We start from the raw sequence: 24,396 nt of genomic DNA on the forward strand, positions 1-24,396 counted from the left end.
CTATATTCGAATTCATGGATTTTTCATATAAATGTATAGAACTTAATGGATTGTACTACAAAAATGTATGTTATCAATATATGTGTACATATATATCAGACTAGTTTTGTCTTTAATTAACCAAAAGCATGCATTTTTGTGCCCACTTTTATCCCCCACCCCGCATGCCACTTTTTGGGTACTCAGTTTACTCTTACTCAATTGGTTGGTTATAACAGTCTGGTACAAAACACGGTCAGATAGAGAGAGAGAGAGAGAGAAATAGAGAGAATGAGAGAGAGCTTTAGAGTGGGGCTTACTACCATGAAAGTGTTTTGCATGTTTCTCTAAAAGAAAAAGGCAAGACATTCATGTACAATAAAACAAAAATTTCATAGGATCAGATGAGCTTAATTTTAATTAGGGGACTGACTATTTAATCTTCTTAAATTTGGGAGGAGAGAGAGGGAGAGAGAGCCTTGCATTTTCTTCTGAATGACGATATTTATTTATTTTTACCTCAAAATAATTTGTTTTCACTAATATAATGGATAATGGATGATTTGTTTTGCGAGTTCTTTGGCGGGCCAAAATTTCTTTTCCAAAAAATCCCAAGGAAAAAAAAATGTAAAGAGCATTTAAGTGAAAAAGCACTGATGGTACAAATAAATCAGAATCCTCCTCTTCAAAATCACAAGTCATAAATTGATTAATACCATAAATAATTCATAAATGTAATACTTCCTTCATCATAAATGAGAGTCCCTATTCCTAAATCTGAAATCTGGCTTTAAAAAACTGAAAGAAAACTAAAAATCACCTTGACACCAATGAAGACTTTCCTAACTGTAAACTGTGTGTGTGTGTGTGTTTGTGTGTGTGTGCATGTCTGTGTGTGTATGATTTAGATTTTTAATGTAGCTTTTAACATTTTTAGTCAAATAATTAGTTTCAAAAAATCTCCCTAAGGTGAAGCAAAACTCTCCTCAAAGTATGTTTCAGAAGTACATGTAACACATATAACATGATGAATCAACTAATGGCATTTTGGCATAGTATTATCTTGGATAAATGTAATGATTGACTGGAGCAAGTTAGGAAATTGAGACATAGAGAACAAATAGACAGATGGTATTACCTTCTTTAGCATAATACATCTGCTGATTAAGGTTGTTGAAGATCTCATACTTGTTCTGGGTTTCACAGCCCGTTAACACTGGGGAGAGAACAAATAGAAATCTAGTTAACAAGTCACAGAGTCAATCAGCCTTATTTAAAATACTTTTATCTCATGGTTGCTTTATAAGAATGACATGTCTGTTCATCTTAGAATAAGGTTTAGTGTATTGTAGAAAATGGTAGTCGAGTACTATGCATACATTATGCATACTGGATGTGCATGAGAAACGAAAGGCCTGGATCAAGAGTAATTGATGAAATGGTACAATGGTAAGCATACTGGATGTGCATGAGAAACTAAAGGCCTGGACCAAGTGTAACTGATGAAATGGTACAATGGTATGCATACTGGATGTGCATGAGAAACTAAAGGCCTGGATCAAGAGTAATTGATGAAATGGTACAATGGTAAGCATACTGGATGTGCATGAGAAACTAAAGGCCTGGAACAAGAGTAATTGATGAAATGGTACAATGGTAAGCATACTGGATGTGCATGAGAAAATAAAGGCCTGGATCAAGAGTAATTGATGAAATGGTACAATGGTAAGCATACTGGATGTGCATGAGAAACTAAAGTCCTGGATCAAGTGTAACTGAGGAAATGGTACAGTGGTATGCTTACAGGATGTGCATGAGAAACTAAATGCCTGGATCAAGTCTAACTGAGGAAATGGTACAGTGGTATGCATAATGGATATGCATGAGACACTAAAGGCCTGGATCAAGTGTAACTGATGAAATGGTACAATGGTATGCTTACTGGATATGCATGAGAAACAAAAGGTCTGGATCGGGTGGAATTGACGAAATGGTACAGTGGTATGCTTACTGGATGTGCATGAGAAACTAAAGGCCTGGATCAAGTGTAACTGATAAAATGGTACAATGGTATGCTTACTGATGTGCATGAGAAACTAAAGTCCTGGATCAAGTGTAACTGATGAAATGGTACAATGGAAAGCATACTGGATGTGCATGAGAAACTAAAGACCTGGATCAAGAGTAATTGATGAAATGGTACAATGGTATGCATACTGGATGTGCATGAGAAACTAAAGTCCTGGATCAAGTGTAACTGAGGAAATGGTACAGTGGTATGCTTACAGGATGTGCATGAGAAACTAAAGGCCTGGATCAAGTCTAACTGAGGAAATGGTAAAGTGGTATGCATAATGGATATGCATGAGACACTAAAGGCCTGGATCAAGTGTAACTGATGAAATGGTACAATGGTATGCATACTGGATGTGCATGAGAAACTAAAAGCCTGGATCAAGTGTAATTGATGAAATAGTACAACAGTATGCTTACTTGATGTGCATGAGAAAATAAAGGCCTGGATCAAGTGTAATTGATGAAATAGTACAACAGTATGTTTACTTGATGTGCATGAGAAAATAAAGGCCTGGATCAAGTGTAATTGATGAAATGGTACAATGGTATGCTTACTGGATGTGCATGGGAAAATAAAGGCCTGGATCAAGTGTAATTGATGAAATGGTACAATGGTATGCTTACTGGATGTGCATGTGATCTCTAAGGTTTATGCGTACTGGAAAAATTGACACATTGCCAAAGTGTACTGGACAAAATGACACAGTGGTTTGTATACATTGTGCAGACCTGATGTGAATGAGACACCTTAATTATGCAGACCTGATGTGTATGAGACACCTTAATTATGCAAACCTGATGTGTACGAGACACCATAGGCCTTCAGATCATGAAAGCAATCGGAATGAGATCGGAAGACATTTTCTCACGATTACATAAATGTCATTATGATGGATAACAACACAATACAGTATCATTATGATGGATAACAACACAATACAGTGTCATTATGATATATAACAACACAATACAGTGTCATTATGATGGATAGCCACACAATACAGTGTCATTATGATGGATAACAAAACAATACAGTGTCATTATGATAGATAACAACACAATACAGTGTCTTTGTGATGGATAACAACACAATACAGTATCATTATGATGGATATCCACACAATACAGTGTCATTATGATGGATATCCACAGAATACAGTGTCATTATGATGGATATCCACACAATACAGTGTCATTATGATGGATATCCACACAATACAGTATCATTATGATGGACTGCCACACAATACAGTATCATTATGATGGAGATCCACACAATACAGTATCATTATGATAGATATCCACATAATACAGTATCATTATGATAGACTGCCACACAGTACAGTATCATTATGATGGACTGCATCACAATACAGTATCATTATGATGGATATCCACACAATTCAGTATCATTATGAAGGATAACAACACAATACAGTATCATTATGATGGACTGCCACACAATACAGTATCATTATGATGGACTGCTACACAATACAGTTTCATTATGATGGACTGTCACACAATACAGTATCATTATGATGGATATCCACACAATACAGTATCATTATGATGGACTGCCACACAATACAGTATCATTATGATGGAGATCCACACAATACAGTATCATTATGATGGATATCCACACAATACAGTATCATTATGATGGACTGCCACACAATACAGTATCATTATAATGGATATCCACACAATACAGTGTCATTATGATGGATATCAACACAATACAGTGTCATTATGATGGATATCCACACAATACAGTATCATTATGATGGATATCCACATAATACAGTATCATTATGTTGGACTGCCACACAATACAGTATTATTATGATGGACTGTCACACAATACAGTATCATTATGATGGATATCCACACAATACAGTGTCATTATGATGGACTGCCACACAATACAGTATGATTATGATGGACTGCCACACAATACAGTATGATTATGATGGACTGCCACACAATACAGTATGATTATGATGGATATCAACACAATAAAGTGTCATTATGATGGATATCCACACAATATAGTATCATTATGATGGACTGCCACACAATACAGTATCATTATGATGGATATCCACACAATACAGTGTCATTATGATGGATATCCAAATAATAGAGTATCATTTTGATGGACTGCCACACAATACAGTATCATTATGATGGACTGCCACACAATACAGTATCATTTTGATGGACTGCCACACAATACAGTATCATTATGATGGATATCCACACAATACAGTATCATTATGATGGATATCCACATAATACAGTATCATTATGATGGACTGCCATACAATACAGTATCATTATGATGGACTGACACACAATACAGTATCATTATGATGGATAACCACACAATACAGTGTCATTATCATGGAGATCCATACAATACAGTATCATTGGGATGGATATCCACACAATACAGTGTCATTATGATGGACTGCCACACAATACACTATCATTATGATGGATATCAACAGAATACAATGTCATTATGATGGATATCCACACAATACAGTGTCATTATGATGGATATCCACACAATACAGTATCATTATGATTGATATTCACACAATGCAGTATCATTATGATGAAAATCCACATAATACAGTGTCATTATGATGGATATCCACACAATACAGTGTGATTATGATGGACTGCCACACAATACACTATCATTATGATGGATATCCACACAATAGTGTCATTATGATGGATATCCACACAATACAGTATCATTATAATTGATGTCCACACAATACAGTGGCATTTTGATGGATACCCACACAATACAGTGTCATTATGATGGATATCCACACAGTACAGTATCATTATGATCGACTGCCACACAATACAGTATCATTATGATGGACTGCCACACAATACAATATGATTATGATGGATATCCACACAATACAGTATCATTATGATGGATATCAACACAATAATGTCATTATGATGGATGTCCACATAATACAGTATCATTATGATGGATATCCACATAAAACAGTATCATATGGACAACATTATTTTGCATACCAGGGCCCAGCAATGTGCAATGAATTGGCAACTGCACTTAGACACAAAGCACAGTGATCACATTCAAGAGTGCTCTTAAAACTAACTTATTTCGACTGCAAGAACAAACTTAAAGACCTAATAATGTTCCCTGCCTTCAATATTTACAGCATGTTTTTATGTTTTCTAATTTCATGGTGTTTATTTTCTGTAATACTATCATTATATTTGGGTTTTTTTACGTAATTGGTGTTGTCTAATGTTGAAAAGCGCTTAGAGTTTCTAAAGATTAGGCGCTATACAAAGTCCTCATTATTATTATTATTATGATAGACAGCCACATAATACAGTGTCATTATAATGGATAGCCACACAATACAGCGCCACTGTTATGGATAACCACACAACAAAGTGTCACTATGATCAATAACCACACAACACAACGATATTATAATGGACAACCACACAATACAGTGCCACTGTAATGGATTAGCATGCAAAACAGTGCCACTGTCACAAAATAGTGTCATTATGACAGATAACCACACAATACAGTGTTATTATGATGGATAATCACAAAATACAGTGTCATTAAAATGGTTAATCACAAAATACAGTGTCATTATAATAGTTAATCAAAGAATACAGTGTCATTATATTAGTTAATCACAGAATAGTGTCATTAAATTGGTTAATCACAGAATACAGTGTCATTATAATGGTTAATCACAGAATACAGTGTAATTATAATGGTTAATCACAGAATACAGTGTCATTAAAATGGTTAATCACAAAATACAGTGTCATTATAATGGTTACTCACAGAATACAGTGTCATTATAATGATTAATCATAGAATACAGTGTCATTATAATGGTTAATCACAGAAATTCAATACAGTGTCATAATAATGGTTTTTATATGCTCAGTTTTGTCTCCGTTAACTTTACATTGCCCAATTCATCAATATCTTAAGATATTGCACACCTTCATAATGCACACACTTGCATGACACATGCCCAGTAGTGTATTAGGAAGGGTCCTGCTAAATACTGCTAAGCCCGACAAAGCCACACAAAGCCTGACAAAGCCTCAAAAAGATCCACAAAGCCATGCAAAGTCAAATTTAAGAAGTGTATTTATATTGTTGATTATATTGATGAATAAATTAACCAAGCCGAAAGACTAGTTGTCAACATATTTATGCAGAATTAAATAACCAAAAATCAGGCGACAAAGTTCAAAATCGAATAATGACAAAGTAATAACAAAGTCTGACAAAATCATATGTAAACTGTTTATTACTTTATAAACTGTTCATGTAACTTACTATTGAAGAAAATGCAATTTTTCAATGTATCCTATTCACACAAAGCCAAAGTCATACAAAGCCTGACAAATCCTCACATAGAACCACAAAACCTCTCAGAGTCATACAAGTCATATTAAGCAAGTGTATTTATGTTGTAAATTATACTGACAAATAAATTAACCAAACTGAAGGACAGTTTAGTTTTCAACATTAGGCCGAATTAAATGAACGAATCAAATTTGGAGGCAAAATTCATATTCAAATAATGAAAAAATCGTATGCAAAATGTTTGTTATTTGATATGTTGTTCGTTTGAATGATTATCGAAAGAAAATGCAATATTTCAGTATGTCCTAATTAAACAAAGCCTGACAAAGCCACACAAAGCTTGACAGAGTCATGCAAAGTCATATTAGACAACTTATATTTTAAATTATATTGATGAATAAATGAACCAAACGGAAGGACTACTTTTCAACGTAGTTATAAATAATGATAAAGTACTGATAAAGTCTGAGAGAGAAAAATCATATTCTAATGTTTGTTATTTTATAAACTGTTCATTTGACTGATTAGCAAAACATAGGTTGACAAACTCAACAAACCTGTTGATATTTTATAAGAAAGGTATGCAAAGTCTGACAAAGTCATAAAAAAATGAGCACTATTGTCATGTGGTGTTTTTGCAGCATAAATCACAAAAGAAAAAATTTGGATTTGCTACATATACCATAATGTCTTGGAGCAAAACTAATTGGGGGTGATACCGCCCATAGTCAAATAAACAACGCAATAATAATTAGAGCTGGTAACCACGAAAACTTTTGTAAAGGGTATACCAAAACAAAATAGTATACCCTTGCTATTATTTGGAAGAAAAAAATTATCTTGAGTAAAAGAAAAGAAAATATTTCAGCTAAAAACATGATCACGGTCCCGAGAAAGAAAATTAAATTGGGCTGGATAAAAAACATTTAAATTGAAATTGCACCAAGTAACCTACAACAAGTATATTGTTCATCATAACAGTATGTGTACACTTCCCCTGGGACCTATCAAAAGCGTTTATGTAATCAATGATACAAAGTTGCAATTACCAGTCGACACATTAAGGTAAATGTATTCATTACAGGGCATACATATGGTAATGTATTTAAGGCTTTGTTGATGTTGTTGTTTCTTATACGTATTACAAGGTTCTAAAAATCAATTATTTTCAATTAAATTTGAAAGTATCCAAAGGCCTCTCTCTCTGTCTCTCTCTTTCTCTCTCTCTCTCTGTTGACAATCATATCAAGATAAGGGTGAAAATCCATGAAAAGGTGAGAATAGAGGATTTTCACTTGTGAAATACCACAATGTCTCAGGACCTATGAAAGATGATGGTAAATGTTAAGTCAAACCGACCAAAGCCAGAGAGAGAGAGAGAGAGACAATTTTATGGTCAGTAGTCATGTTAATTAAAGCAGAGTAATAACTTAGATCAACGTTAAATATATTAAATTATTTTAATTACCTATTGTTGGCTTGTCATTTTGCTTAGATTCTATTCCACACTAATTTCCATGCACCTGCACGTCAATGCATTGATGAGCGTTCATTATTCAAGAATCTATGTGTTTGCAGTGCCCTACTTTCTTCATAAAAACCATCTCTTATGTATAAATCATAAGTGTGACTTATATTGATTTAATCAATGTGAATAAAAATAGAAACTCAAAAATGTAAACAATCAACTTATCAATATGCAAAGGTGATTGTAAATAAGCATAATAAGACATTACATTTTGTAGTCGGCACATTCGGCTGGTATGTGAACTAAAGCAGATGTTTTGTGGACTGCCACATACAAGCTGCTTTGCAATATTCTGCATTAATTTTTTTGATACAATGTTTTGGATTTAGGCTAGCAATAGATGCCAGACAGGTCTCTACAAATAACACGCAAGTGACAAGGCAAAAATGTGTCTACTTTAGCTGGTAATAAGAATGGCAAAAAATATACTTAGTTTTACATCCAGAATTTCCTCAAAATGTACTTTCTTAGTTCTGCAAATCCAAATTACAAGAGCCATGCCATGGGTTCTAAAGCTTGATTATATATTTTAAAATTGTACTGTAATTTCGACCACATTGCAAATGCAATTACATCCTAAAAACTGCACTCAAAATGAAATGAACAGTATATTCCATAGCATTTGTTTTTGGATAATTACAATTGAAAGACTTCATATTTTTCCCACATTATGATTCCAAACATTTAATGACAGAACTGAAACACACTTGCAGATGTCAACATGCTGCTCCCTTGCTGCTGAAATCAGATGTACTTCATGTAGAATTGACGCAGGTAAGTCCAGTCAATATAAAAAAATTAGTAGAATTGACGAAAATATCAAAATCTATTCATTCCAGACCAAATGGAAAAGTTATTGCAATCTGCATTCTTTCACAATATGACTCTAAATTTCAATTTTAGACCAAAAAATGCCATTTTCCTTCAAAAGTGATGTCTACATTGCGACTAAGTTCAAATTTATCTGGGCAGTGTTATGTGCACATTAATAACGTTGTTGTTGTGTACTGATGAATCTGCACTTGTGTATTTAGTTTGGAATACGGCATACATTCAGTTACTTTCTTTCTTGTAGTGTATTTTGTTTGGAATACAATATAAATTCAGTTACTTTGTTTCTTGAAATGTATTTTTGATTATATAATTAAACCTTAGGTAGAATAAGAAAATGAGCTTATAATAAAAAGGTTACTGCATTTGTATGGGAAAATATGAACTCAGTTTGTTGGAAGGATATACTGCACTCCCAGGGTCGTGCAGTATATCTATCCGAAAAACTTGTCAATATTTTCCCACATAAATACAGTAACCTATAATTAGTCACACAATACAGTGTGATGGATAGCCACAAAATACAGTATCATTATAATGTTCAATCACACAGAACAGTGCCATGATAATGGTTAATCACACAATACAGTGCTATTATGTTTGATAATCACACAATACAGTGCCATTCAGAAAAGTTTTGATAAATAAGCAAAGACAAATTGCAGAATAAAACAGGGGAGATATCTAAGTCACTTTTTAAAATAATAAAATACAACAAACTTTTTTCAATGCCAAATGCAATGAACTTTGCCTTTCTATATTAATACAGAGATCCTGGATATACTTTGACACAAATGACATCTTTTGTCATGTGAGAATGATAATCGAGTTTGGCTATACTGTTTTGCTAGTTTTGAAAAGCACTATCTCAGCTGAGTCTGTCATGACTGCAAATGGTGCAAATCTTTTTTTCAGTATTCAATAGTCATGTCTCTGCTACAATATGTTGTTCTAAGTCATATGACAAACTGTCATTGTCACTGTATACAGTCACTGTCACTTTACTGATAATAACAATAACCAGTTATATCTTTTATATTTAAAAGTTAATAATCATATACTTTGCTGAAATATTAATTGTTGTTGTTGTGGGGTTTAATGTCATTTTTCAGCACACGATAGGCTATGCATGGCGGCCAGTATTAATGGTGGAGGAAGAACCCGGGAAAACCCCGGGAAGAACCACTGACCCACGAGAAGCTACTGGCAAGCTTTCTCACATACCCACACTGGCCAAATCCTAGACTCGAACCTACGCAGACAGAGGTGAGATGGCAGTGATCCGTAACAGAGAGCGCTTTAGACCACTTGGACAATGGGGGCCCCGAAATATTAGTCAAGTGGGCTATTCATACAGTTTTCATATAAAAACTGGTCCCATAAACACAGGAAATGTACCTCATAACAATAGGAGAGTGGGAATTACCAACTATTCTGTTTGAAAACCTTGGAGATAACACTGCTTTCCTTGAAATATTTTTTCACATTTCCTAAAGAAAAAACAAAATCATTATCGGCAAATTAGAATGACTGTCACAACATGATTAACTCTTGTATATCTACCATACAAAATCAAAGTGTGTGAGGAGAACTCTGCAAATCCAGGATATGAATTCCTAATACCTTCTAGCAGTTCCAATTTCTGTTTGATGATGAGCTGGTCAATCTGAGTCAGGTATGCCAGGCCCTGGGGTAGTGGCGCCCAATACACGGGCTTTGCTGAAAAAAAAATAGACAGGTACATTTCAGTAAGCTAATTATTCTTTATTTACTCAAAGGAAGCAAGGAAGGAAGAAAGTAAGGAAGAATACTGTACTTAACTGTATACAAATTGGATTCAACTGCACAGGCTCAGTTCTGCCATTGCATAATGTGCCTGCAGATCTGGGTCTATGCAGTTGGTTAGATTAATTAATAGAAATAGCAACACAGGCCATAATCTACCAGCACCTGATGTGACTGCAGATCTGGGCCAATGCTGTCTGCAGTTGGACCTGACTTACAACTGTGTATATGCAGTAACTAACCAAATAATTAATCAGTTCACTCTATGAGAGTAGTCTTTTATATACTACAAATATTTACAAATTATTACATGTTTAATGTATCCATACAAAATATAACTGCACATATAGACTAGTATTTATTCTGTACCTCATTACTGATCCCTTCAGACATAAAAAAATAAATATAATCAAATTAAATAATCTATTATTATGAACATTTACATTATATGGTATTTACACTCAAAATTCTTTAAGCAGCTATCTTTTGCAGGTAAGAAAATTATTTCTCCTTAAGCAATTATTTCTGGCAGGTAAATTATTTCTCCTTAAGCAGCTATCTCTGGGAGTAAGAAAATTATCACTCCTTAAACAGCTCTTTCTGGCAGGTAAGAAAATTATCTCTCTTTATACAGCTATCTCCGGAAGGTAAGAAAATTATCTCTCTTTAAGCAGCTATCTCTTGCAGGTAATAAAATGATCTATCTTTAAGCAGCTATCTCTGGCAGGTAAGAAAATAACCACCTATTGCAAGTATTTGCAAAGCAAAGGTTCGCTTGTAAAATTGTATGATACAAGTGACCTTGAAACAGCAGCCATTTCATACAGGTGATGGTGACATATAAACAACTTTCTGAATAAGTGAAACTATTTATTTATTGATTGTACAACAAACAAATCTCAGATAGAGAGTTAAACTGTCCTTCTTGGAAACAGAAATCATTGTCAGCACACATCAGGGATAATTCTAAACAACAAAAGCTTGGGATCACCATCCAAAGAATTGGGATTTTTTAGTGGATATTCTGGTGAATTTTAGCACATAGGCTTATGGTTTCTAACTTCTTATCCCTCAATCACATGTGCAGTTCTATTAGAATTTATTTTCAGATGTCGCTTTCCATAGTAAATTTTTAAAAATAAATTAAATATTATAAGGGATTGTGTAAACCAAAATTAATAAGTTTTATTCCTGTTTTATCAAAAAGTTGTCTTTCATAAATAGTTTCTGTTCTTATGGTCTTTAAAATAAAAACAGCTTTTTGCAACAAATCTGTAACATGAAACATGGTTATGTTTATTCATGTAACATAAATTAAGATTGTACTGTAATAATTTGGGAAAAAATCAAATCTGTGTTTCTGATCAGCTGACTGTTTCACACTAGCACCTTTTCCTCCTATGGTAAACCAAAAACAATCACATTAAAAATATATGTTTAAAACAAATAGCAAAAACCATCATGATTACCCTAGTTTTAAAATCGGTGCAAAAGAAAACACACAGTCTGGGGGTGGGAGTGTGCCTTATATTATTCAGAGGCATCAATGGAATAAAGGTGCCCTATCATCAAATAGCACATTTAGTTTTATACAGAATTAAACCCGTGTTCTGTTTGACAAGATTGGAATAAATGTCACAATTTCTTGGTAATGGCATAACATGATAAACTTCACAGATAGTCAATGCAATGAATAATCTTTCTATTTTCAACCTCTTGCTGCAGCCAAAGATGTAAGTATAAAACATGGTACAGATTCAAAGATATTCAATGGACTGTATTATCTTTTTCCTTTCAATCTTGTGCTCTATACAAAGATATAACTATACATGTAACATTGTACAGATTCAACGATATTCAAATAATCAGACAATCTAGGTATGCATCAAATGATAATGACATAATAAACAGAACTTACAATTCATCGGCTGGTTGGTGACAGTCGCCATTTTCAAACTTCAAAGTTAAGACCTGCAAAATAACAAAGAATTTTAGAAGAAATTTTTATTACTGCATCTAACTTAGGTTAAATACAAGAAGTTTTGAGACCCAAGGGAATTTCTGAAAATACACAACTCTACTGATATATGATGCCTCAACACTGGCATATGAACTTTGGAATTGGCCTAACTGGAATGTGATGGAAGCCCAGAAAGCCGAAATCGAATTAAATTAAAGTACTTTTCTTTAATGAAATGAAAAAAACTTATACTAATATTGAAGAAGCGTTTAGATATCTTTGTTTCATGCAAGATACATATCATCCTTTTAACAGATCAAGTCTAACTAAAGCAATATGCTATAATTTATTGAAAAGCGGTGATATGGGCTACCGAGTGTTGAGTTATTCTTACAAATTTGGATTCTCAATCTTGTCAGTTGATCAGGGAACATGCTACACAAAACCATTATTTAGGCAGCAACCCAAAAACATAAATATCAGGGTTGATGTCTTAAATTTAAGTCAAGATATACAACCGCTCTGATACAAATAATACAATTACATTTATCAAAGAAACAACTTCTAAATGTATTAAATCTTTATTTGAAATAATAATAATGATTAGGCATTATGTTTATATAACCCAGGGACATATCTATTTCATTATAGGGTGGTATGATTGGTTTCACCATGGCAATTCGAAATTTCATGTTTGCTTACTATTTTTAGAACTCACTCTGCATTGCTAACTTCAGGAGTAAATATCTCGGGTAATTCTAACTAACAACCCATAAATTGCATATGCTTATGCCTTGTGACTTAATTCAGTTTCATATACAATGTTCATAACTAATCTATTTATACTATATTAGTTCAGTTTAATATACATTGTTTATATCTAATGTATTTATACTGTATTAATTCAGTTTAATATACATTGTAAATATCGCATCTGTCTATACTGTATTATTATTCAGTTTAATATATATTGATCATATCTAATCTATTTATACTGTATTAGTTCAGTTTAATATACATTGTTTATATCTAATCTATTTATACTGTATTAATTCAGTTTAATATACATTGTTAATATGACATCTGTTTATACTGTATTAATTCAGTTCATTTTTACTAGTAATAATATTAGTACCCTTACTCCTACCTCAACCACAACAAATCAAGTTGAGGCTACGACATCGTAGCTATGCTCATACCAACTGCCACGAGTTGTTTGTGCAGTACATATTAAATTTGCCATATAGTCAACTGTACAAAGACTTATTAATTGTACATTATGAAAATATTAATCACAATGTGAGATGCAAATGGTGAATACTGTAACCTGATGACATACTTACTTATACATTTGTGTCAAACTGCAAACAACATAGATCCCAATCAGCCGTTGCATAATATTCCTGCATATCAACGTATATGGTGATTGTTCTCCTTACAAATTGCACATGAACTGATACCCATGCTGAATGATGATTTTACAAATCATAGGGCTAATTAAATTATCAAAACTACTTACCCAACAGGAAATGTTACTAGCCTCGGGTTAGCGGACTACACTTATTTACTGGCTACTAAATTTGATTGTTTACAAATTTCTCTTTAATGTGGCCTTATTACAGGCCCATCCCTAGGGCAAGGCGAACGAGGCAACCGTCTTGAGCCCTATGCTCGTCGTTTGTTGAGTTGGGCCCCGCACATCCTAGACCGGGCCGGCCTTATTAAATGAAACGTATTCATTAGAAAATGTGGCTTTTAAAAATCCCGGGGTGTAATACGTAAAGAGTAGTTTCCCCTGAACAAAACTATGCAATAATCAAATATCAGCACCTGGTAAAAGTGAGTTCATGAGGTACAGGATATTGTACTGTACCATTGCATTTTTTTTACCTGCGTAAATTATACATTAAATATCTATTGTTAAGCATTCCAGTACAGCTTTTTTTAGACACTCACCACTGTCAAAAATCATCAGCTTTTCAAATTATGAGGAAATAGAAACTCATTAACTATATGGTCTGTTCGTAAATAATAAATAAAGCTGTGATCTAGATGATCATTATGCAAACTTACCGTACTAAAAGCTGAAGTGATAATGCACGAAGATTAGCAGGGTTTGCACGTCATATATGCCATCGTGCGGCACATCTTTTTCACTCCAAACTCGACTTGTTGATAATGCATAAATCGGGATTGGAAAATTACCTACGCACATTATTTTGCGCCAACAGCCGGGTCTTGCGTTGATTCATGGTCACAACTGCCATATGACATACTTCTCAAGTTTCAGGCTAACGTAACGACTCGATGTTTTGATGGATACCGGTAGCAACGCTACAAGGAGCATCAAAACAAGTCCACGAATTTAGTACATGTAGTAATATCTTCACTAGAATATCTGGATAACTTGGCTAGGAGAGTTATTGTTGTTGTAGGGTTTAACGCCATTTTTCACAACAAGATTGGCTATTCATGGCGGCCAGTATAATTGGTGGACGAAGAACCCTGGAAAACCTGAAGAACCACCGACCCACGAGAAGCTACTAGCAGACTTTCTCACGTGCCACCAGCCAGGTGAGTTAGCTGCCCAATTAGTAAACACACTAAAACACGAATCATTGGTCTTTACGATTTAGATGCGTACATGCAGGCAGTGCATGCAAACAATAAAACACACGCATTGAAAACACCGAAACTCACTTCAGTTATATTGTATATGCCTCAATATTTCATTGGTTGTGTATGTATAATTCATAGCTTTGATAATTTTATATTAATTAGATATAATTGAGTATATGGATTTAAAATGAGAGATGAAACAAAACGAATATAAAGTCAATTAGGTGCGGTTGTGCAAAAATATAGATATCGATTTGCATACTTTATTTTATTACATTATTTGTGGGTATAGTATGCTTAATGACTAGATTCAGTTTTATCCAGTCTGGATTGATCTCATTAGTTTTAATTATCAATAATAATGACAGCATAAATCAATAAAATATAAAATATAATTTATCGCAGAATACTTTGGGGTAATTAGGTGTAACAATCACATTTAATTAATCCATTTTTATTTGATCCTCTTTGTCCCGATTTGAGGTGCGAAAGCTGCGGAGGCGGGGGGTCCGAAATTTTCTGAGTTGGTTAAAACTGATTATAACTAAGGCGGATTTTTTATTTAAAAAATTGGATTTTAAAATAAACCTGCATTTTTATATGAATATTTCACAGAATTTCTTCAGAGATGTAAAAATTAGATTCTGGGTATCCATTGTCCCCATTTTGCCGCTACTGAAAGCTTTTGATCTCTGAAATCACTGAACTTCTGCAAATCATGTGCATCCAAAGATGACGAGTATGATGAAGGGGTGATTTTATGAACTAAGAGGATTTAAATAAGTTTATGTTTCATTTTATTATTCATATTTTATGTAAATATAAATGTACTATAATGAAGTATGACTTTAAAACTGTCTTGAAAGGCCGTTTGGTTTGAAAACACCGTGTTCATGCTTTGGAGATAAAAAGTATGTCAACGTGACGCGAACGACGAAACTGTAGTAAATAAGTGTCAAAAATAAGTTCGAGAAAGGAAAGGGACATAGAACCAGACATCAAAGTAAGAAATATTAAAGGAACATACTACTGGACATAGAAGTATGAAATTTCAAAGGGACATAATACCGGAAGCAGACGTATGAGCTATCAAAAGAACATACAACCAGTCATCGATGTATGAAATATCAATGGAACCTTTTCCGGAACAGACCTGCGTATAGTTTAGACAATGGTAAAAGCTATATCTAGCGCTAAGTTTAAATTGGCAACACGACAGAACGTTGTGCTATTCAACGGGGATTTACAAGTCGACAAACATAGAATTTGATCCGGAAATAGATAATAATAATAATAATAATAATATTAATAATGAGGACTTTGTATAGCGCCTAATCTTTAGAAGCTATAAGCGCTTTACAACATTAGACAACACCTATAAGATTACAAAACCAAAATAATATTATTACAAAAACAAACAACATGAAATTATAAAAACATTAAAAATAAAAAATGTGCTGAGAATATTACAGGTAGGAAACATTATTAGGTCTTTAAGTTTGTTCTTGCAGTCGAAATAAGTGAGTTTTGAGAGCCCTCTTGAATGTGATCACTGTGTCTTTGTGTCTAAGTTCAGTGGGCAATTCATTCCACGTTGCTGGGCCCTGGTATGCAAAAGAACGCTGTCCATATGACTTTGTTTTCATAGTGGGAATATTGAGTATAGCATTGTCAGAGGAGGAGTGTAAGTATCTTGCTGATGTGTACACATGGGTGAGGTCGGATAGCTATGTTGGACTGGAGTCCGACAGTGAAATGTAGCACAGAGAACAAATCTTGTGTTTGATTCTGGATCGAATGGATAGCCAGTGTAGCAGCTGTGTTTTGAACTTTTTGAAGTTTCTGGATTAGATATTGAGATGAACCAGACATAACTGAGTTACAATAGTCCAGTCTTGAAAGTACGAATGAACACATAAGTGTTTTAGTGGCATCAACTGAAAGATATTTGCGAATTGAGCTGATGCGTCTCAGCTCAAGATATGCAGCCTTACATATGTTCATGACATGTTGGTACAATGTGAGAGTACTGTCCAGAGTAACACCTAGGTTTCGTACTGATTGTGTGAATTTAATGTTGGCGTTGCTGATATTTATTGATATACATAAATATATATGAATATCCCCAAAAGAACCCTTCAGCCAATGTTAGCTCAACAACCGCGAGAAATGCTGGTAAGTGTATGAAATTTACAACGATGTGTGCAGACAAAATTGTCTGCAGATGTTTGCAGGTTTTAATGAATAGGCGATATCATCTACTAAAGTGCCAGTCAATATTAATATAGGCGTGGAGCTGATTTTATCTGCATAATACAGACAGGCAGTAAAATGCCATGTATTGTACTAAGCGACGACGACGATCAGATAACTGACAAAGAATATGTGCTGCACAGGGCAGACTGTTGTAGGAGTTGACATGACATTTAACCTGTGACATGCCTGTGACTCTGGCTACTATTAAACAACTTTCTGTAAATGGACAGCATACAGGACAATCACCACTTTGTCCCTATGACAACTGATTCTTTTCTCCTCAACAATATATTACCCCGATGAAAACATCGTTTTTAAAGTTGCAAAGTATATCCCTAATAAAAAGTTCGTGGGACAAAATATTCCAGCCGAATCTTCCCAACCGAACGTAGCATTGAGCCAAATCGACCCGGGTCAAAAAGATTTCGGGCCGAAATGACCCTGGGCCATTTTTAGTGATGGAGCGAGAGAAAGTATACTAAGAAGAAAACACAATAGAAAATCTGTCGAATCGGCTACAATTCTAAATCATATTTGATGCCAACAAGACACATAAAAAAGTAGAGCAACACTACTCACGAATAGAAACAGTGACTGATTTGTCCGCTGTGTTACGTGCCAGGTTCATAGCATACCCAGAAAGAAAAGAAGAAGAAAAAAATAGCCAAGGGAGGTAATCACTATTTCCGAACAGGTCATAGCATCAATAATTGGTGTGTGTGCGCAATGGTGTGCGTGCGCATTGGTGTGTATGTGTGTGAAAGAGAGAGAGAGAGTATCATTATTAGCTTAGTCGATTATCTAATTTTCATTTGTCAAATGTACACAGCTCAAGATACTGATCCCTCGGGACTCACTGGAATACATTTTTTTAATATAAAAACCCACTCTTTTATGAGTCATCATTGAGGATCACACTATGTATGTATGTATGTATGTATGTATGTATGTATGTATTTGTTCCAATTATCGATTATAATCGATCATCAGTTGGTTGAGCGAACCAATAAGATAATCGATTGTAAAACTCTATAATCGACATTGTGTAAAGGGAGACTATTTTTTAGTTGAATGAAAAACGCGAAGGTTGGTAAAACTCGTGTGTAACTGGTAAGCTAAACAGAGCTTCCAATCCACTCAAGTTGATCTGAATTATGTATTGCCTTCACAACTTACAACTATAAAACCATATTCGTAAGGTGTTAACTTTCATAATTAGGAACATATAGTCATGATTACATGATTAACATGTTAAATTGTTGAGTTAATAAATTTAAACTAATTTTTATGACTTGGTTCAGTTTAAATATAAAAAAAATTGTAGTATTTTTAAAAAATGACGAACCAGAAAACCATATCCTTGTTTACTTTAAATTAGAGACACATCACAAGAATGAAGTTTTTTAAAAAAAAAAGAGACTGAGCAGTATTTCAGTTACATAAAACTGATCAGCCATAGCAAGTTGCTTTCATTTAACAAAGCTGAAGAACAGAAATAACACAACATAATATATTTTAAAAAATGTAGCATTTTTATCAGGTTAAAGTATACGTCAAAAAAAAAGAGATTACCACTGAAGATTTATTAACATTATGAACTTTGAGCAAAGATATAACTGTATAAGAAAAAAAATTAAATTTGTACTTAGTAACCGATTCTAATCGATGATCAGTTGGTTAAGTGGAACCGATTATCGATTGTGAAATTCTAACCAATTCCCATCACGTATGTATGTGTGTGTGTGTGTGTGTATCTATGTATGTATGTATGTATGCATGTACTCAGCAGCGTATTCACCGGGGGTGGGGGTGGACGGGGCGATTGCCACGGGCGCCAAAAGGTCTTGGGGCGCAAAAGCCCATTTGGGCCATCATGATCGCCCCGCGCGCCATTTACCCTTAGTACGCCACTGTATGTACTGTGTCAGTGTTATTTGAATTTAGAAAATTGTTTTTGTACTTGAAAAGGTTACGCCAATAACTGACTACCCGGCAGGTTCAATAGAACACTTTTGGTTCTTTTCGCTCCCAATCACGCTTTGCATTGTACATTGCATGCAGTACTGGTAGTAATGTAAAAAGACGACAAATCTATTTTTAGCAAACGTTCAGCTCATTTGAAAAGGTAGCCAAGAATGTAACGAGAGCCTTTTTGGGACATTACAAAAGAAATCTCATGTTTCCATGTTTTAGTTTTACGGAATTTTCATTGCGGAATTTACAGTTAGTTTGAGCATGCAATCATACTCAAAAGCACCTCCATCAATACTAATTATTTGCCGCTATAAACATTGAAAACAATTCAGCCATAATGCAGTTTATTCCATTTTAAAATGCTAAGAAACTGTCAACAGTCTCCATTAAAAAAAAAATAAACCTCACAGTTTAGCTGAAAATTAACGGCGTGAAAAAAACACTATAATATAAAAATTAAATTAAACTAAAGGTTTTTTGTGTGTAAATATACTGTAATCTAACATAGGTAAAAAAAACACAAAATAAAACTCTAAATGATAGACAAATAAAATAATACTGTGATACAATATCTGCAGTCACTTGGAGTTTTCGCATACTATCATGTCAAAGATTTCATACGCGTATTGCTCTGCATGAACAATTTTACACACACACACACACACACAAAGCCTTAATCCACTTCTGTCGTGAACCGCTGCTTACTGTTGTTGGGGGGATTGTTTTTTTTTGTTTGGTTTTTTTTTTGGGGGGGGGGGTGGAGGTTGTTAGTGCCATTTTCTAGTAACAGTTAGGCTATACGTGGTGGCTAATATATTTGATGGAGGGCAAACCCGAAAAAATCTCGGGGAAAAAACATCGACCCACGTGAAGCTACATGCAAGCTTTCTTACATACCCACACTGGCCAAGCCTGAGACTTTAACCTTCGCCAACAAACGTGAGATGTCGGCGATCTGTTAAGGCGAGCGCCTTAAATCACTCCGCCACGCAAACCGCTTCTTTGAAAAGTCACTATACATAAGGATTTTTTAATCTTCTAACGACTCACCATCGTCTCTTTTTTTCTGGACCTTACAGATCTATTTGAAGTTTTTGACGATTTTGTTTGAGCAAGCTTCCTTCCTGCCGTAGGCTCTGATTTCTTTTATCGCATGTTTACGTCGAGATTTGCTTTTGTTCTCCGGCTGGCGTTTCAGTGAGTATTGTCCCTTTCTGTTGCTTTCTACCTCTAGTTATCATTTTGTCAGAAGCCTTGGACTGGTGAGATGCCAAACAAAGCTAACGAGTGGGAAGGCTGTGTGTTGATACTGTTTGTATCTACTGGGAGGTTTTTTTCCGGATGACACTGGTCAACAGTGAAATCATTACTGACTTGAAAAGGCCCTAATCTGTAGTATTTTGGTGTGCCGAACACGAATATAACCGTGAAAAATTTGTATTGGCTCTCGTTTTGAAGATATTCATATACCTCATTTTCTATGTTTCACTGTGTAAATTTCTCCAGTAGGACTGCAGCAACATCCGGAATAATGATGTAACATTGCATAATACCATCATGCTCACATCATCCACAGTTGATTGCATCATTTTCTGATGCAATGCAATACTAATGCCATGCGGCTGCTGAAGTAAGTTGACGTCAGCAGTGTACTATACATGTGTAGGCCTATTATACTAATGCCAGGCGGCTGCTGAAGCTGACGTAAGCAGTGTACTATATAAAGCCCAATCAGATAGGTTCAGCATTTAAAATATTTTAGACGTTGTGCGAGACAGTTCAAGCTACTGTTACATAAAACTTATTATTTTATCCATTTACGTACAATAAAGAACAGTAATGCCTCGAAAGTGTGTTAATACCGCGGACAATTTTTGCTATATTTGTGGGGAAGTGACATTTGCCAACCAGAAGAAAAGTATCAATTCTCAAGTGAAGAAGGCATATCATCTTTACTTCGGATGCAAGTTTGGTGACCAAGACAAGCCTTGGGCTCCGCATATATGCTGTGCTACATGTACAACACAGCTTTCACAGTGGTTGAATTGCAAAAGGTCATCAATGCCGTTTGCAGTCCCAATGGTGTGGAGAGAGCCAAGCAACCACCTAAATGACTGTTACTTCTGCTTGGTTCCTCCTCTTTCCGGCGGAATAACGAAGCGAAAGAAGTCGAGAATAGTCTACCCAAACATTCCGTCTGCATTGAGACCAGTTCCACATGGTGAGGGACTTCCTATTCCAGAACCTCCAGCAGAATATTCTCTTGATTCATCTGACGAAGACAAAGGTGAGTCGACCTGTTCTTCTCCTGGTCCATCAGCATGCAGTGATCCAGATTTTCACTGTGGTGCATCATCAACCCCACACAGAATAACACAGGAAGAACTAAATGACCTGATTCGTGATTTGGACTTATCAAAGAACAAGGCAGAATTGCTAGGATCAAGACTCCAACAATGGAATCTTCTAGAAGAAGATGTCACAATTACTGCATATCGAAAGCGCCACCAGCAATTGGAGCCTTTCTTCAGAAAGGAAAGTAATCTGATATTCCGTTCCGATATTGAGGGCCTCATGAATGCTTTAAAAATCACTCATGACCCACAAGAATGGAGACTATTTGTGGACTCTTCGAAACTGAGTCTCAAGGCTGTGCTTTTGCACAATGGAAACATTCTTCCATCTATTCCAGTAGCGTATGCTGTCCACATGAAAGAGACATACGATAACTTAAGGCAGCTACTGAATTCCATTGAGTATAACAAGTACAGCTGGCACCTCTGTGGTGATTTGAAGGTAGTTGCCCTTTTAATGGGACTGCAGCAAGGATATACAAAATACATGTGTTTCTTATGCGAGTGGGATAGCCGAGCAAGGGAAATGCACTACATGAGGAAGGAATGGACTCACAGGCAGAATGTAGCCATTGGAGAGAAGAATATCCAACACCCAGCTCTGGTTGAGGCTCAGAAAATCTTGCTACCACCCCTTCACATCAAACTAGGTTTGATGAAGAACTTCGTGAAAGCCATTGACCGGACTTTGCCAGCATTCCGATACCCGCATGAAAAATTCCCTCGACTCAGCGAAGCAAAGATTAAAGAGGGAGTTTTTGTGGGTCCTCAGATTCGAGAGCTTTTCAAAGATGACCGGTTCAACAACTTGCTGGAAGGTGACGCGAAACAAGCATGGAATGCTTTTCGCCTAGTTTCTACAAACTTCCTCGGAAATGTTAGGGCAGAAAACTATAAGGAACTAGTAGAAGACATGTTGATGAAGTATAAGAAACTTGGCTGCAATATGTCTCTAAAGATTCACTTCCTTCATTCCCATTTGGATTTCTTTCCTAGCAACTGTGGTATTGTTAGTGATGAACACGGCGAACGTTTTCATCAAGATATCGCAACAATGGAACAAAGATACCAGGGAAAATGGTCCACTACAATGCTGGCTGACTACTGCTGGACACTCCTCAGAGATGCTCCCGAACAGCTGTACATGAGACAGGCGAAGAAATCTAAGATGTAGTCAATGACTTGATTTTTTATAGGTAGGCTATTACAGTTGACCTTTTACTATTGGAATGCATTTCGTTATGTAAACATTAATTTCTTGCAGATTACAAAAAAACTAGAGCCAATTTTGCAATTTGACTGTCATATTCGTGTTCAGCACATAAAAATTGATAAGAATTGAGTAATTTTATTTCAGTAACATGACTTTTGTAAAAATTTGTTGTCCAGTGTGAGTTGTCACAGCCGTAGAGATAGAAGATTGGATGTTTACAACGCTAGTATCCACATAATAGGTTCTGGTGAAATGTGCCATCTGCAGAAACAGAATGCGCAGCGTTCCAGAACTGTTTTCTTCTCGACATGCAGTGATGCTTTGAGATATCAAGGCGGTGTTTTGAGCCAATGTGAGTAAAATCAGATATCTACTGTCGTTCGTGAAGATCTGGCAGCGACCGCTTAGGAAAAATCCAGGTAATCAGTCAGAACTGCACACGTTTCTCGACAGGATTGTGGAATATTAATTTTGATAGTTTATGCGCATTAACGAGCACTATGCAGATCTCTGCTGATGGTCAGCCGAAGCAGATTTGTTAGTTTAGTCTCTTGAGAAATTGTGAAAGTTCGGTCACCCTATAAATCCAACTGAAATTCATTCTCCGTGTTACTTCTTTCTAGTGTACCTCACGTCACAGAGTGAAATCGCCAGCTGCTGATTGAACCTCTCTTCCTTCTTTAATAATTATATACAGTTCTTAAACATAAAATCAGCTGGCATTCTGCTTCTGTCATTTTTCATTTCTATATTGGAGTTATTTCTGGAGAGATGAGGGACTTGTTCATTTTATTTCAGATGAACTGGTTCATGTTAAAATAAAATGTTGATTTTCTTATCCGTGCATATATATGATTGTCTATTGTTATTATCAACTGTATATATATATACAGTTGATATATATGAATGTTCCTGTTACTAGTTTACCATTTATATCCCACGGATATGAAATTATTTATTTCATTTATTTATGTTGTATATCCAATGTACACTTTTATTAAAATAGCATGTTGCATTTTGAAGCTTTAAAACGACAACAAAACCACGTAACACAGCAGGTCAGATAAAGCAAAGATATGCTGACCCACACACAGCCTGGTCGTAACACTGTTAAAACTTGCTTCCAGCTCTTTTTTCAAATAGTACTGACTACTAATATTTATTTGGTCTTAAAGTACAATCTAGCTTTGTTACGACTAGCTAAGGTATACAATCTCGAATTTATTATCTCGGGACGCATTTGAAACTATTTGCTTATTGGGAGGGAGTTTGTTTTAATTTATTGATCCCATTCCCTTTGAACATGTACTGTCCAGCATATGTAAATCATAGCCAATATTTATTTTCTTATCATTTGTTTACATTGTTTGATGGCTGTAAATTACACCTTACCTATTTTATTATAGC

The 24,396-nt window shown here is 35.1% G+C and overlaps 1 protein-coding gene across 3 annotated transcripts in view; it reads right to left on the reverse strand.

Annotated features, from left to right (window-relative positions):
- The window catches only part of LOC149782447 (phospholipid scramblase 1-like), a 108,393-nt gene that overhangs the window by 47,460 nt on the left and 36,537 nt on the right, over window positions 1-24,396 (reverse strand). For 2 of the 3 annotated variants that reach the window (XM_089933863.1, XM_089933861.1), the window contains exons 2-4: window positions 12,532-12,584; window positions 10,452-10,547; window positions 1,118-1,195 (exon numbers count right to left, since the gene is read on the reverse strand). In XM_089933863.1, the coding sequence (XP_089789989.1) occupies window positions 1,118-1,195; window positions 10,452-10,547; window positions 12,532-12,562 (205 nt within the window). In that variant the 5' untranslated portion in view covers window positions 12,563-12,584. Of the gene's footprint in view, window positions 1-1,117; window positions 1,196-10,451; window positions 10,548-12,531; window positions 12,585-14,646; window positions 15,249-24,396 lie in introns of those variants that run through there. The other variant, XM_089933862.1, reaches the window with a different exon arrangement.

Source organism: Sinohyriopsis cumingii, chromosome 15, assembly GCF_028554795.1.
Source record: "Sinohyriopsis cumingii isolate HCF-2022 chromosome 15, ASM2855479v2, whole genome shotgun sequence".
NCBI classification, from domain to species: Eukaryota; Metazoa; Mollusca; class Bivalvia; order Unionida; family Unionidae; genus Sinohyriopsis; species Sinohyriopsis cumingii.